Raw genomic sequence first — 13,213 nt, forward strand, 5'->3', positions numbered from 1 at the left:
ATACCCAATCATTGTTAGTTATTGGTATGTTATTAGTCCCCTCCCCTGTGTACCCAAGGCATGTACACACAGTAAGTGCTCAATCATTGGCAATCCAAGAATTTGAAAGACACTAACTGGTTCTAAATTGAGCAATGCCCTAGACTCAAACAGTGACTCATAGCTATGAAATCTCCTCATCTCTAAGAGCCTTTGAGTTAACTTATTCTAATCCTATTAAAAATTTTGTTGGACATGTTTAAATCTAGGAAATTTGGAAAATCCACAAAAGCCGAAGAAAAAATTAACTGCTGTTATTATAAATGATTATACACCTATACATGTGATGCTATGATTATGTATTTAATACATATGTTGTACATGGTGCTTTGAAACATACTTTTAAAAACCCTAACACTTTCTTGGCATTTTCTTTAAATATAATTTAACAACATAGTTTTTAATGACTGCATAATATTCCTCATAAGTAAGTGGGGTTAATTAAAGGTATCCATCTCAAAGGGTTGTGCCATGAGCACTGACAAGAGTTATGTCATGTAAAGTTACCTGGCATGTAAAACGCAGAATGGATTTATATAACCAATCCCCTTTCGCTGAGCATTCAGGTTATTTCCATTATTTTGCTATGATACATAACGCTGGGCTATATTAATCTTTGGTCATTTCCTTAGTAAATGTCAAGATTGCTGGGTATGCACGTTTTAAAACTAACCCACTCGTTGTGCTGTTAGGGATATAGAGAGGGAAAGGGGCTTGCCCGGGCTCATACAGCGAGTTAGCTGCAAAGTCCGGACTAGGAACCAGCCCCGGGACCCTAAATGGTGCCTCGTCCAGCTGGGAACCAGGAGAAAGTCCAGGTTGAGCATTAAGGCACCGGGCTAAGGCCGCCCCTGGAAGAACAGGAGGCCAGTGCGAAGGGGCGGGGCGGGGCTGGGCTGCTGAGCCTCCCGCTCTGCGGACGAACCTAAGTTAAACAGTCGCCTGGCAACACGGGCGGCGCGGCGTTCGAACGGAAGCGAGGAACCAATCAGGATGTCCGGGGCAAACCATTTTCGTGACGGGGGTGGAGGGGAGAAGGCACGCTCACTTCCCCTTCCTCTGCGCACCAGGACCTTCGTTCCGTTGGGGGCCTTGCGACAGTCGGCCCCCCCCCGCCCCGCTCGTCTCGGGTGCGGAGGACCGCTCCGAAGAGGTCCCTCTGCGGGTCATCACGCGGGACTGGCCCCCGAGCGGCATTGGGCGTGGCCATTCCCGGCCCGGGTCCGAGCTGTCAGCCTCTCCACGACTCGCCTAGGGTGGGCTCCAGGTGAGGGCGCAGGTGGTCTGGGGCGCGAGCTCGGTCTGGGGGGCTCCGCTCACCGAAAGACTGCGTTGTGTGTCCTCCTCGTGTCATACCTGCGTGAGAGGGGCAACTGGTGGTCATTTTTTCAGCCTCTTAGCAGCAGGGACCCGGCCCATGGGGTCCTGGCTGGATCATCTCCCTTCTGTCGCTTCCCACACCATCTTTGGGTGCCTTTCCTGGGCGTCTGTCTTCTCCTGGTTGGACTTGGTTCTTCTGCCCACGAGGTTTTGAATTACAGCGCTGTTTCTCTCAGAGGCCCGCTCTGGGAGTATCGGGCGGGACTGACATTGCTGGGCTAGAAGCGGCGTGGGCAACAGGTGCTCTGACCCCGGAGTCACTGTTGTACTCTTGGGAACCTGGGGGAAAGGATAGAGGCAGCCCCTCAACGGAAGCCATAGTCACCAAAGCCACTAGAGACTTTGGAGTTGGGGGTGGGGCCAGGACTCTTCCTGGTGAGCTTCTGACCTAGACTGTGTCCTGCCTCCTGGCCACCCCCACCCTCAGCCCCCGCCCCCAGGTTGCTATTGTTGGTTTCCTTTTGCAGGTGGGGAAACTGAGATTCTCAGAAGATAAGCCCCTTGCCCAAAGTCACACAAGCAGACTGGGCACCGCTGGAGTTGGCTCCCAGTCTGTCTGGCTTCAGTATTAGAATTCTAGGCACTCAGAATCATAGCATCTGAGTCTTGAATTTCTTTAAGGGGAGTTATCCTCTCTCCTCTGAACTCTCCTCCTGGCTCTGAGAACTCAGGAGAAAACAAGTCTTTCATTCATTCTTTCAACAAATAATTTATTGACTTCATATGCCCTGCTCTTTGTCTATTTTGTAGCAGTTACCCCATTTGATGTCCTATATAGTTCACTTTTTAGTGAGTTTATTATCTTTCCTGACTGGCATGTGATGCAAGGAGGGGGTTTAGGATGAGGTAAGTGAGGTACTCGCCTCCAAAGGGAAATTGGGGGGGGGTTTCCTCAAACCTCTGTAATCAAAGTAACTAAAGTTGACATTTATTGACCGTTTGTGGTATGTTCTGCTGGCTGAAGATAACTCGTATGGCCTCTGTGCAACACAGTTTCTCCCATTTTTGTCACAATTACAAGTGCATCCCTGAATCCACCTGTCCTACTTCTAGGCAAAGTGATGTAGGTGTGTTTATGCTGCCGTGTGGTGCGTAATAGGGAGAGACTGGACACAGACTAAATTGCATCAATAGAGGCTGATGGGCTCTTTATGTACGGAGGTGGCACAACATATATTAGCAACAACATATACTATTAAGTGTATTAATAACATATTATAATTAATATATTATAACATGTTATTAAGAACAACATATATTATTGAGTAAAAGAGCATGATGAAAACAGTACATACAGCATGTTGACATATGTGTAAAAAAGAAAGAATACAGGGTATCCCCCCAAAAAACAGTATACACATTTTAACAGCTGATAGCTCAATTTTGAATATGGAATATATTTAATAAACATTACCTTTATGATTATTCAAAGTGTGTGTATACATTTTTGGGGGCCACCCTATATCTGTCCATTGTTGCCTGTATCTGCCTAAAATCTCCCTGGAAGGACACATTGTCTGGTTATAGTGGTGCCTGCAGGGAGGGGAATTGGGTGTCTGGGAACAGGAGTGGGAGGGAGTTTATTTTTACTTCATTCCCTTTATAGCTCTTGAATTGAGCCATGTGCATATATTACCTGGTTGAAAAATTGTATATCTATATCTATTAGATTATATATTTAATCAAAAGACCACTGCCCTGTTTGTGATGTGTCACTGACTTGCTATGTGACTTTGAGCAAGTTTCTTTACATCTCTGGTCTAAGATAAGAAGCCATAATGGTGAGTTCAGGCCTGGAGGAGGGCAAGTCAGGCCAGGAAGTGGGCTTGGCTGAGGGTCTTCCCCAACCTTCACCTTCCCCATCCTGTGTGCCAGGCCCTGCCTAAGGCTTTGCACGTGGTGTCTCTCATGTTGTCTCCACTGCAAGCCCCTTTGTTCCCATTTTGCAACCTCAGGTACAAACGAAGGCTTAGAGAATTGAGTTGGCCTTCACTGGGCCAAATAGTAGATTTCTGCCTTAGGTGACTGCCCCCGCATCCTTCCCACAGCCTGCTCACCTCTGCCTTCCTGAGGCTTGTGCAAGGCCGCCCTAGGCAGGACTGACTCTGGGCAAGGCTGACGCCAGGCAGGTCAGGGCACGAGCATCTAGGGAGACTCCAGAAATAGCGTGGGGCCTGATGTGGCCCTGGGAGATGCCCAGCTAGCCGGGTGTCTCTGACCCTGACAGCTGGGCTGAAATTGAGCTGGGCTACCCTACTGGCCAGCCCCCTTCCTGCTGCTGGGAGCCCTCCTGATCCTCCTCTAAGGCAGGTGAGGGCCTCCCTGTCTCAACCCAAGTCTGGGCTTGGCTTCTGCTGATGAGGAGAGAAGCAGGTGGAAGGAAGGGGTGGGGGTGGGAGTGCAGAATGTCACGGAAATGATAAACATCAGTAACTATACCTCTGCCCCCTCAGCAAAGAATGAAAATCACTGATACCTCTTGAGCACTCACTGTGTACTACGTACTTTATAAGTATGAACTAATTTAATTCCCTCAATAATGTAAGGTGGTTACCACTGTTATTATTTCCAACTTACAAAGTGAAACTGAGCACTAGAGAGATTTAGTAACTTGTACAAGGTCACCTAGAGCTGGAATTCAAAAGCATGAAGTTTGGCTCCAGACTCTATACTCTCTCTCTCTCTCTCTTTTTGTAAAATGTATTAAGATAAAGTTGACCATTTTAACCGTTTTTAAGTGTACAGTTCAGTGGCATTGAGCACCTTCACATTGTGCGACCATCACCACTATCCATCTCCAGAACTTTTTCATCTTCCCAAATGGAAATTCTATACTCATTGAACACTAACTCTCCATTCTCCTCCCTTCAAGTCCCTGGCAACCACCATTCTAGAGTCTGTCTATGAATTTGACTACTGTAGGTACTCTGTTCACTGGCATCACACAATATTTGTCTTTTTGTGTCTGTTTATTTAACTTAGCATGTCTTCAGGGTTTACTTATGTTATAGCATGTATCAGAATTTCATTCCTTTTTAAGGCTAAATAGTGTTCCATTGTATGTATATGTAACATTTTGTTTAATCCATTAATAGTCACTTGGGTTGCTTCCACCTTTTGGCTGTTGTGACTAACGCGACTATGAACATGGTTGTACACATATGTGTTCAACTTCCTGATTTCAATTCCTTTAGGTATAGACTGAGAAGTAGAATTGCTGGATCCTATGGTAGTTCTGTTTAAAAATTTTTGCCTAACTGATGTACTTTTTCCACATTGGCTGCTATTCCCAACTGTGCACAAGGGTTCTAGTTTCTCCACATCTCCAATACTTGTTATTTTCAGTATATATTTTTATGATGGCCATCTTAATGGATGTGACATGGTATCTCATTGCGGTTTTGATTTACATTTTCCTAATGATTAGTGATATTGAGCACCATTTCATGTGCTTATTGTCTGTTTATTCACCTTCTTTGGAGAAATGTCTATTCAAATGACTCTGCATTCTTAGACTGACAACCTCTGACAGAGTGGTTAACATTCTGGACTGACAAAGGCCTCACCCAGGAGCACCTGGTTGGTGAATAGGTATCACAGTCACACTTTGGTGGCGTTTGTCATGCACAGGCCTTATGCTGGCAAAGGGCACTGTTAGCAGTCCCGTTTTATAGTTGAGGAAATGGAGGCATGGAGGAGCTGAACAGCTGATCACTGGTGGAGCTGGGGTTTGACCCCAGGTAGGCTGGTTCCAGAGCCCATGCTACAGAGCTGGCCAGGGAGATTGAGTGGAAAAAGGCAGTGCTGGCAGCAGACCTAGTGTGTGCAGAGGTTTGGACATGGTGTCTGGAGGTTTGGAGACAAAACAGGGCTCAGTTAGAAGTGACCAGAGCCCACCTTGAATGGGGGTGACTTGTGGCTGGAGGAGGAGTGGGACAGGTGGGGGACGGCCTGGGGCAGGGCCGGGGGCTGGAAGGAAGCTTGGTGCTGAGGGGCCTTGGCCTTTGAGGTAGCCTGGTTCCAGTCCTGCCCTTGGTCAGTGTTGTCCCCTCTGGTGTTTGGTCCCTGGAGGAAGACAGCATGGAAGAATGTGATGGAGTTCCCAGCCCAGTGCGGGAAAACATATTCCCAGCAGAATACAAGGGTTCTAGTTTCTGCACATCACCAATACTTGTTATTTTCTGTTTTTGGCTCCACAACCAAGCCCACTGCCGGGCCTGAATTGCCCTCTTAATACATTTTACAAATAGGAAAAGGGTGTAATGAATGCTTGGAAGGGAACAGACCAGGTGAGAGAGTTGGTGGGAGCCTCAGAATGGTCAGGGAGTTCTCTCTGAGGAGGTGACATTTGAAGTGAGACTTGAAGGAGATGAGAGAAGAGGTTTCAGGCAGAGAACGGACGGTACAAAGGCCCTGAGGCAGGAAAGAGCTTGGCGTGTTCAGGAACAGCTGGGAGGGCTATGTGGCTGGAGCAGAAAAGGGTACCAGGAGGTGGGAAAGGAAGGCGGGGACTGGATCTGGGAGGGCCTGAGGGCCCAGGGAGAGTTTGGACTTTATTTTAAGGTGATGGGGAGTCACAGCAGGTTTTAAGTAGAGCAGTGATGAGATCTAATCTCTGTTGGGAAAACATTGCTATTATTGCCCCTATTTTATAGTTGAGGAAACTGAGACTCAGAGCCATAGCCAGGGAGTGCTTCCTAAAGCAGCTCCACTCTCTGGGGTCCAGAGAGGGAGGCTGTAGATTCCTTAGGAGACCCTTGGTGAGTAGCCGAAGCCCAATACTGGAGAACTGTTCTCCCTCCTCCCCCCAAGACCCATATTTGGGTTCAATCCTGGCTCTGCCAATTACCAGCTTTGTGACTTCAGGCAAGTGGTCCCACCTCTCTGTGCCTCAGTTTTCTCAACTGTAAAACAGGCATAATAGTAGTACCTATCACACAGGGTGGGTATGAGGATTAAATGAGTTAACATAGTAGAGTTTAGAAGAGTGTCAGGTACAAAGAAAGCTCTCAGAAAAATTCTTACCAATTTTATTCTGAAAAGTATTATTGTTGCTTTGCTTTTACTACTATTAGTGCCTAACTGAAACCTCTCCCACCTCATTGTTGCACCATGGAGGGCCAGGCAGGGACCCAGCAGGCTACTGTGGGGAATGATGGTCTTGTTCCATCATTCAGGCCCCAGGGCCTGGAGGGGGCGTCAGGGTTGACTCACTCTCAGTGTAGACAGCGGTTCCCTGAGTCACTTCCTATCTCCTTATGCCCTCCACTCCAATTCTGTCTTAGCCCTCTCCAGGCATAGCCATGGACCTCTTCAGCCTTCCCAAGGTCTGGGCGGGGGCGGGGGGGGGGGGATGGGGAGGTGGGGGGTGTTAGGGAATGGGGCACTTCCTTCTCTGGGCTTCAGGATCCCATGAAACTGGCTTAATCAAATGTGCCACCTGAAATGACTTAACAGGGCTTAGGCTGGCAGAGGAGACAATCAGCTCCCTCCCGGGATTCCTTCCTTCCAGCAGGGCTACTACCATCTCCTCAGAAAATGGGGATTAAATAGTTCCCGGTCTGGGGAGTGGGGAGATTGTCCAGAGATTTAAGTAAGTACAGTGCCTGGCACTCAAAAATTGTAGTTACCACTATTACTATTATTGCTGTTGTTACTAATGTTTACAGCTTGCTCAAAGCTTCTACAGGCACTCTCAGACCCCAAGAACTCACACTGACAGGGCCTGGAAGGTCGGACCCCCCTCTCTGGAGGGTCAGAGAGGTTAAGCAACCGGATCAGAGACACACAGCTAGAAAGGGCCCGTCCAGAGGGAAAGTGCCCAGGTTGGACTCCTCCAGGTTACTCTGGGCAGCTGATTCAGCCTGTCCCAGCCTCAGAATTCTATTAGTCAAGTGGGGATAATAATAGAGCTCACCTCATAGGAGTTGTTGGGAAGATTAAAATGGGTTAATTGATAGCAGGAAAAGCACTTTCTCACGCCTGGCACAGTGAACATAAACGGTGATCCCTGTGGCTGTGGGGAGGAGGACTCAGTTCTCTGTCTCCACAGGCACGCTTGCGGGAGTGGCCACAGGGACTCCCGTGGACAGGGCCAGTGCAGCTATGAGAGTGCCCGGCTCACGGAGAGCTTCCTGGAGTGGGTCCCGGGACAGGTCCTGGCGTCCCGCCCACTACCAGCGCTTCTGGGCTCGGGTTCTGGCCGCTGCCTGGCGTTCGTTCACTCTTTTTTGGGTAATACCTGGGTCGACGGGTTCGCCAGCTCGCCGCCGGCCACCGGAAGTTGCGCAATACTTGTTACCTGAGCCCCAGGTGGGCCGGGCAGAGGAGCGCAGTGTAGCGGCGCGGGTGCAGCCAGGTACGTGCGGGCCGGGGCCGGGGCCGTGGGCGCCTGGTCAGGACCCGGGCGGCCCCGCACCCCTTACTCCTCGGGAAAGCGGGGACCTGGCAGGGGCTCACCTTCCGGCCTGGATGGATGCCACAGAAATCGTGCCGTCAGGCCCCTTATTTAAGAGCCAGGCCAACCCGGGCTCAGAGAGGGGTGACCATCGCCGGGAGTCCCACATCGCGCGCCGGGCTCGCGGCCTCTTCCACGGCAGGGAGTTCCCAAGATTGCCCCGAAGTAGGGAAGGGTAGAAGCCAGACCTGGATCCGAGCTGCCCCTACTCCCTCTCTCCTCCTGAGGCTCCTTCGGGGAAGCCGGTAGGAAGGGGGCAAGGTGGGACTGAATGCCCCAGAGATGCCAACGAGAAGGGCCCGGGGCCGCGCTTTGGGGGCGTTTGAAATCCGTGGGTGGGGCGTTGGGTGATGGAAGGAGGCTCAGAGCCTCAGAGAGGACCAGTCCCACCTGGGCACTGGGACCTGGCTTCAACTCACAGGAGCCGCCGCACTTCCGTTTGCCCACCTGTGAAATGGGGCTGGCTTAGATCGGCTCACGGGTTAGCCTCTAACCTGTGCCTGCGAGTTGAAGCTAGGGTCCCAGTGCCCAGGTGGGACTGGTCCTCTCTGAGGCTCTGAGCCTGTACCTCCCTTGTTCGCGGCCCCTTCCTGAGCGGGTTAGAGACCCCTGTGAGGGGCGGCGGGAGGGAGGCGGGGAGGAGGGAAGAAGGTCTGTGGAAAACAAGGAGCCAGGGTTATGGCGAGTCGCCTGTTTCCCGGATGCTGAAGAATGTCCTCCAGCTGTTTTGTCTCTCCATCCTCACGGTGACCTGAAGGTCTATTTTTAACCACATTTCACAGATAAGCAAACGGAGTCTCAAAGAGGTGCGGCTGCTTGCACAAAGCGCGCAGCCGGTGGTGGCCAAGCCCAGGCAGGTGGGCCAGCGGCCCCAAAGCCGGCCGCTCTTCGTATCAGTCCAGGGGAGGCCCGGGGCCAGCAGGTCGGGCCCGAGGGCGTAGGGACCCCAGCCGAGATGGGGGCGAGCGGGGCTTCTGCCCTGGCCCTGCCCATCTGACCCCCTTCGTCCCTGTTTCCCCGATAGTGGGATAGTGCCCGGAACCACCGTCTCCGGACGGGTTGGACTGGTTTGGGAGGCGGCAGGCCCGGGGGTGGGGCAGAGTCTAGCTACTTGGACAGGGCTCAGCAAGGCTGCCTTTCCTATCAGACCCTTCTCTCCTTAGGTCTCCTGAAGGTCGGCCCTAGGTGGGGCAGCCATTTCCCACCTACTCCATCCCTTCCACCAGGGGAGCAGCTCTGGCTCTGGGCCAACAGCCCCAAAGGTTCTGTTCTCATCTTGCCATTGCAGCAAAGGTCCCAAACTGGGGCTGGGGGCCAGATGGAAGGGAGTGGTGGTGGCAGGTGCATGTTTTGTTTCCCCGTACATGCAGTGTTTTTAAAATTATTATTATTGACTATGCTAATGTTTAGGAACCTAGAGTTTTCCTGCACTTCTGGATTTCCAGCTTCCTAGAATATCCAACATGTACCACCTTGGACCCATTGCCTGCAGCAGACTGGGTGTTCCCATTCACATTGGGCCCCCATAGACATTTCAAGTCAATAAAACTGTACTGAATACCTATTATGCGTCAAGAGTAATATCTTGAAACTTAGATGCAGTGAACAAAACAGATACCCCTGCCCTCGTGGAGCTGATATTTTATTTTATTTTATTTTTATTATTTTTTAAAAATATATTTTATTGATTTTTTTACAGAGAGGAAGGGAGAGGGATAGAAAGTTAGAAACATCGATGAGAGAGAAACATCAATCAGCTGCCTCCTACACACCTCCCATTGGGGATGAGCCCGGGTTCGACTGGAATCGAACCCGGGACCCTTCAGGCCTCAGGCTGATGCTCTATCCACTGAGCCAAACCAGTCAGGGCGTGGAGCTGATATTTTAGAGGAATGGCAACAACAAAAAGTAAAACTACCATAGACATAATAGATAAGTGAATTCAGCTTCCTAAGACTTGGGTCTTGTTTAGCTACTCTGGGACCTAGGTTGGTCACTTCTCTGCATCTCAGTTTCTCCATCTGTAAAATGAGGTGACAACGACCCATCTCCCTGGCTTGCTGGAGGATTACAGGAGAGGACAGTGTCAAACGTCTAGCAAGCACACAGTAGAGATCCCTGCCTCCCCACCCCAATCTAGACTTTCCCTCCTGGAATTCTGGATGTGTAGGTGGCACTGCCTGATGCATTCTGTTAAGATGGAAATGCTGCAGAGTGCGCTGTCTATTGTATGACCACTAGTGACTATGGCTATTGAGCCCTAGAAATGTGGCTAGTGTGATTCAGGAACCGAGTGTAAGTTTTAATTTAAATTTAAAGCTAAGGCTGTGGTTGGTGGCTATTGAATTAGACAACACAACTCTAGATGGCCTGAACCACCCGTCCTCTTGGTTATCACCTTGACAGAGTCCTCCTCCCCCAGTTAACAGATGAGAAACTTCAGGACTTGGTCTACAGGTTTTCTTCTGGCCCATCTCCAGAGAGGCTGTGGGGGCACTTTGTAGCTCCAGCCCTTCCTTGGAAAAAGGGACAGGGATGCCCGATACCTGGGACACCGGGCTCTGATGCCTAGGTGATTATATGGATATGTGGGCACTCCTGCCTGTGGGTGTCTATGCTATGGCTGCTGGCAGATCAAGAGTCTGCTGGATGCCCCCAAACAGGGCTGTGTGATCTTGGGCATTTCCAGCCACTCTTGGAGCAGCATAGCTTAGGTCTGACGCTTCCCTGTGACAGGCATTCATGGATCACTGTGGGCCTGGCATTGGAGTCCCGTACTGGAAGCTGATGGTGTCTGTACTCCACTGTGGCGGGGGTGGAGATTTTCTGCCCTCCTCCCCCACAAACTCTGCTGCTGTGCCTGGGGCCTGGCATGTCTAGGCGGGTGGATGGCACAGAGCAGCTTCCTGTCCGGGGAGGCAAGGGGTGGAAGTGGTACCAGGCTCCCTGTGGGCAGTCCAGATTGGGTTTTAGCCCTTCCTCTTGGTCACCTAACCCCAAGGCTCCTGTGGCAGCACTTCCTTGCTTGGAGGCAAGGAGCACAGCCACCAATTTGTGGGATTAGCTTCAGTTTCCCCATCTGCAAAATGGAGCTGGTAAGAGGATCCACAGCGGTTGAGCCGGCTGGTGCCCAGCACAGGGCTCCGAGCCCACTTTACTTCCTTTGCCCTGTCTTTCCTACTCAGGCTGCGCCTGTCCTTTTCTTTGGCACTTTTTTTCTCTCTGCCTCCCCTGGGCTGGGCTCTCGGAGGAGGGCGGGGGTGTGGGCGTAGCCTCAAACCCTACAGCTGGTGCTTTCTGCCTTCTGATTGGCTTTCTGTGAACCAGGGGCGTGGCCTTCACTTTTAATGGGGAAGGCGTCTTCAGCCTCTTCCAGTCTGCCGAGCCTTTGTCTGAGCGTGCTCAGCCCTTCTCTTTCTTTCCTCCCTGCAGCCGTTGTCGGCGTCCAGCTGCCAATTTTCTGCCTGGATCGTTGTCTCCTCATTTCTCCTGGGTCCTCGTGCAGAAGGCCTTGGGGTATGTAACAGTCATGCCTGTGGACATGCTGTCTCCTGGAGCCCGGGACACACCCGCCCTACCTTTCCGCCTGAGGACCAAGGTCCCAGGCTACCTGCTACGAAGGCCGGCAGACGGTGGAGCCCGGAAACCTAGTGCTGTGGAGCGCCTGGAGGCTGACAAGGCCAAGTACGTCAAGAGCCTGCATGTGGCCAACACCCGCCAACAACCTGTGCAGCCCCTGCTGTCCAAGCAGCCGCTCTTCAGCCCTGGGACTCGCCGTACTGTGCTCACTCCTAGCCGCCGAGCCCTGCCTGGCCCCTGCCGCCGGCCCCAACTGGACCTGGACATCCTTAGCAGCCTTATCGACTTGTGTGATAGCCCCGTGTCCCCTGCCGAGGCTAGCCGTACCCCCGGACGGGCAGAGGGAGCCTACCAGGACCCTCCAGCCACCCCTCCACGCCCACCTCCCAGTACCGCTGCTGTCCGCCGAGTGGATGTCCGTCCCCTGCCGGCCTCACCTGCCCAGCCCTGCCCATCACCAGACACTGCCGCCTCCAGTCCAGCCCGACCCCCGGGTTTGCAGCGCTCCAAGTCAGACCTGAGTGAGCGCTTCTCGCGGGCAGCGGCCGACCTGGAGCGATTTTTTAACTTCTGTGGCCTGGACCCAGAGGAGGCACGGGGGTTGGGTGTGGCCCACCTGGCACGAGCCAGCTCAGACATAGTGTCTCTGGCGGGGCCCAGTGCTGGGCCAGGTAGCTCCGAGGGGGGCTGCTCCCGCCGCAGCTCGGCCACTATTGAGGAGCGGGCCCGGGAGCGCGTCCCCTATGGCGTGTCAGTGATTGAGCGCAATGCCCGTGTGATCAAGTGGCTGTACGGGTTGCGACAAGCGCGGGAGACTCCAGCGGTGGAGGGATAGGTCTCCACTGGACTCGCATTCGGCACAGGACAGATCTTAAAGAAGCAATTGGCCCCATGACCTCTCCTTCACCCTTTCCCTGGGTTGGGGCAGACCAGAGACCACTGCCTTTTGTGAACTTGGTATGGAGGCAAAGGCTCCGAGGCTGGCCCAGGACTGGCAAGGACTGATCCTGGAGAGAGTGGCCTCTTGACCTTGGACCACTCCCTCCTCCTCACATGTCGGGATTTTGACATGAGTGTACCTCTGCTTGGTTCCTCTCATGGGTTTGGGGCACTTAGCCCTCCCCACTGGTGAGGGACCAAGGATCTCTTCCAGGTCTGTCTACCCAGTGGCTCTGTTTCTTTCTTCCTTCCTTGGCCTCTATCCTTTGCCTACTTCCTCTTCCTTACTCAGTGGGCCCTGGTTCCCTGGGAATTCACCCTAGGGTGGGGGCAGGGAAGAGTGGTCTAGCCACTGTTCTTCCCAGGCCTTGGTAGCCTGCCTTGGTGGATAGACTACAGGAGGGACTGGTAGGAGCCCTCCTGGCTCTGGCTTCCCTCCCTTTGGTTAATAAACACAAATGCTTGCTTTTTAAAGGTTGGGTCACCAGACTCTTCTGTGTTCACAGGGGAAGGGATGGGAGAAGTCTTGGGGTGGGGCCTTCCAAACCTAGTAATTGTTTACCCCAGCATCTAGTGGGGCATGAGGTCAGTGGTTGGCCTGGCATGAGAGAGCCTCAGGGAGGCTGGTGCACTTCCTTCATAAAAGAAGAAGCTGGGTCCAGGCACCAAGTGAGTTGGGATAGAGCTGGGCCTGGAACGGGGCCCTTTCCCCTTTGACCAGGAAGGGGGACTGCAGGGGAAAGGCTAACATGGTCACGGACCCTCCCCATTACGGGTGTTCTGACTTCCCCCACTCCCTGCCTAGTTCCAAAGAGGGAA

The 13,213-nt window shown here is 52.2% G+C and overlaps 1 protein-coding gene across 2 annotated transcripts; it reads left to right on the forward strand.

The window, feature by feature from the left end:
* The first annotated feature begins 1,076 nt into the window (after positions 1-1,076).
* On the forward strand, positions 1,077-12,866 carry FAM110A (family with sequence similarity 110 member A). Of its 2 annotated transcripts, none has more exons than XM_080687008.1 (2): positions 1,077-1,306; positions 11,309-12,859. In XM_080687008.1, exon 2 carries the CDS (start codon positions 11,406-11,408, stop codon positions 12,288-12,290), a length of 885 nt encoding a protein of 294 aa, XP_080543134.1. In that variant the 5' UTR covers positions 1,077-1,306; positions 11,309-11,405; the 3' UTR covers positions 12,291-12,859. The 2 variants fall into 2 exon arrangements, with proteins under 2 accessions (XP_080543134.1, XP_080543133.1); XM_080687007.1 differs by lacking the exon at positions 1,077-1,306 and adding an exon at positions 7,443-7,777 and having other exon boundaries at positions 11,309-12,866.
* Positions 12,867-13,213: the final 347 nt, after the last annotated feature.

The sequence above is a fragment of the Plecotus auritus genome, assembly GCF_963455305.1.
Source record: "Plecotus auritus genome assembly, chromosome: 8".
In the NCBI taxonomy this organism is placed as follows: Eukaryota; Metazoa; Chordata; class Mammalia; order Chiroptera; family Vespertilionidae; genus Plecotus; species Plecotus auritus.

What these genes read in the sequence shown, in the direction of transcription:
- FAM110A (XM_080687008.1), top strand. Translation starts at nt 11,406, where the DNA reads ATGCCTGTGGACATGCTGTCTCCTGGAGCCCGGGACACACCCGCCCTA.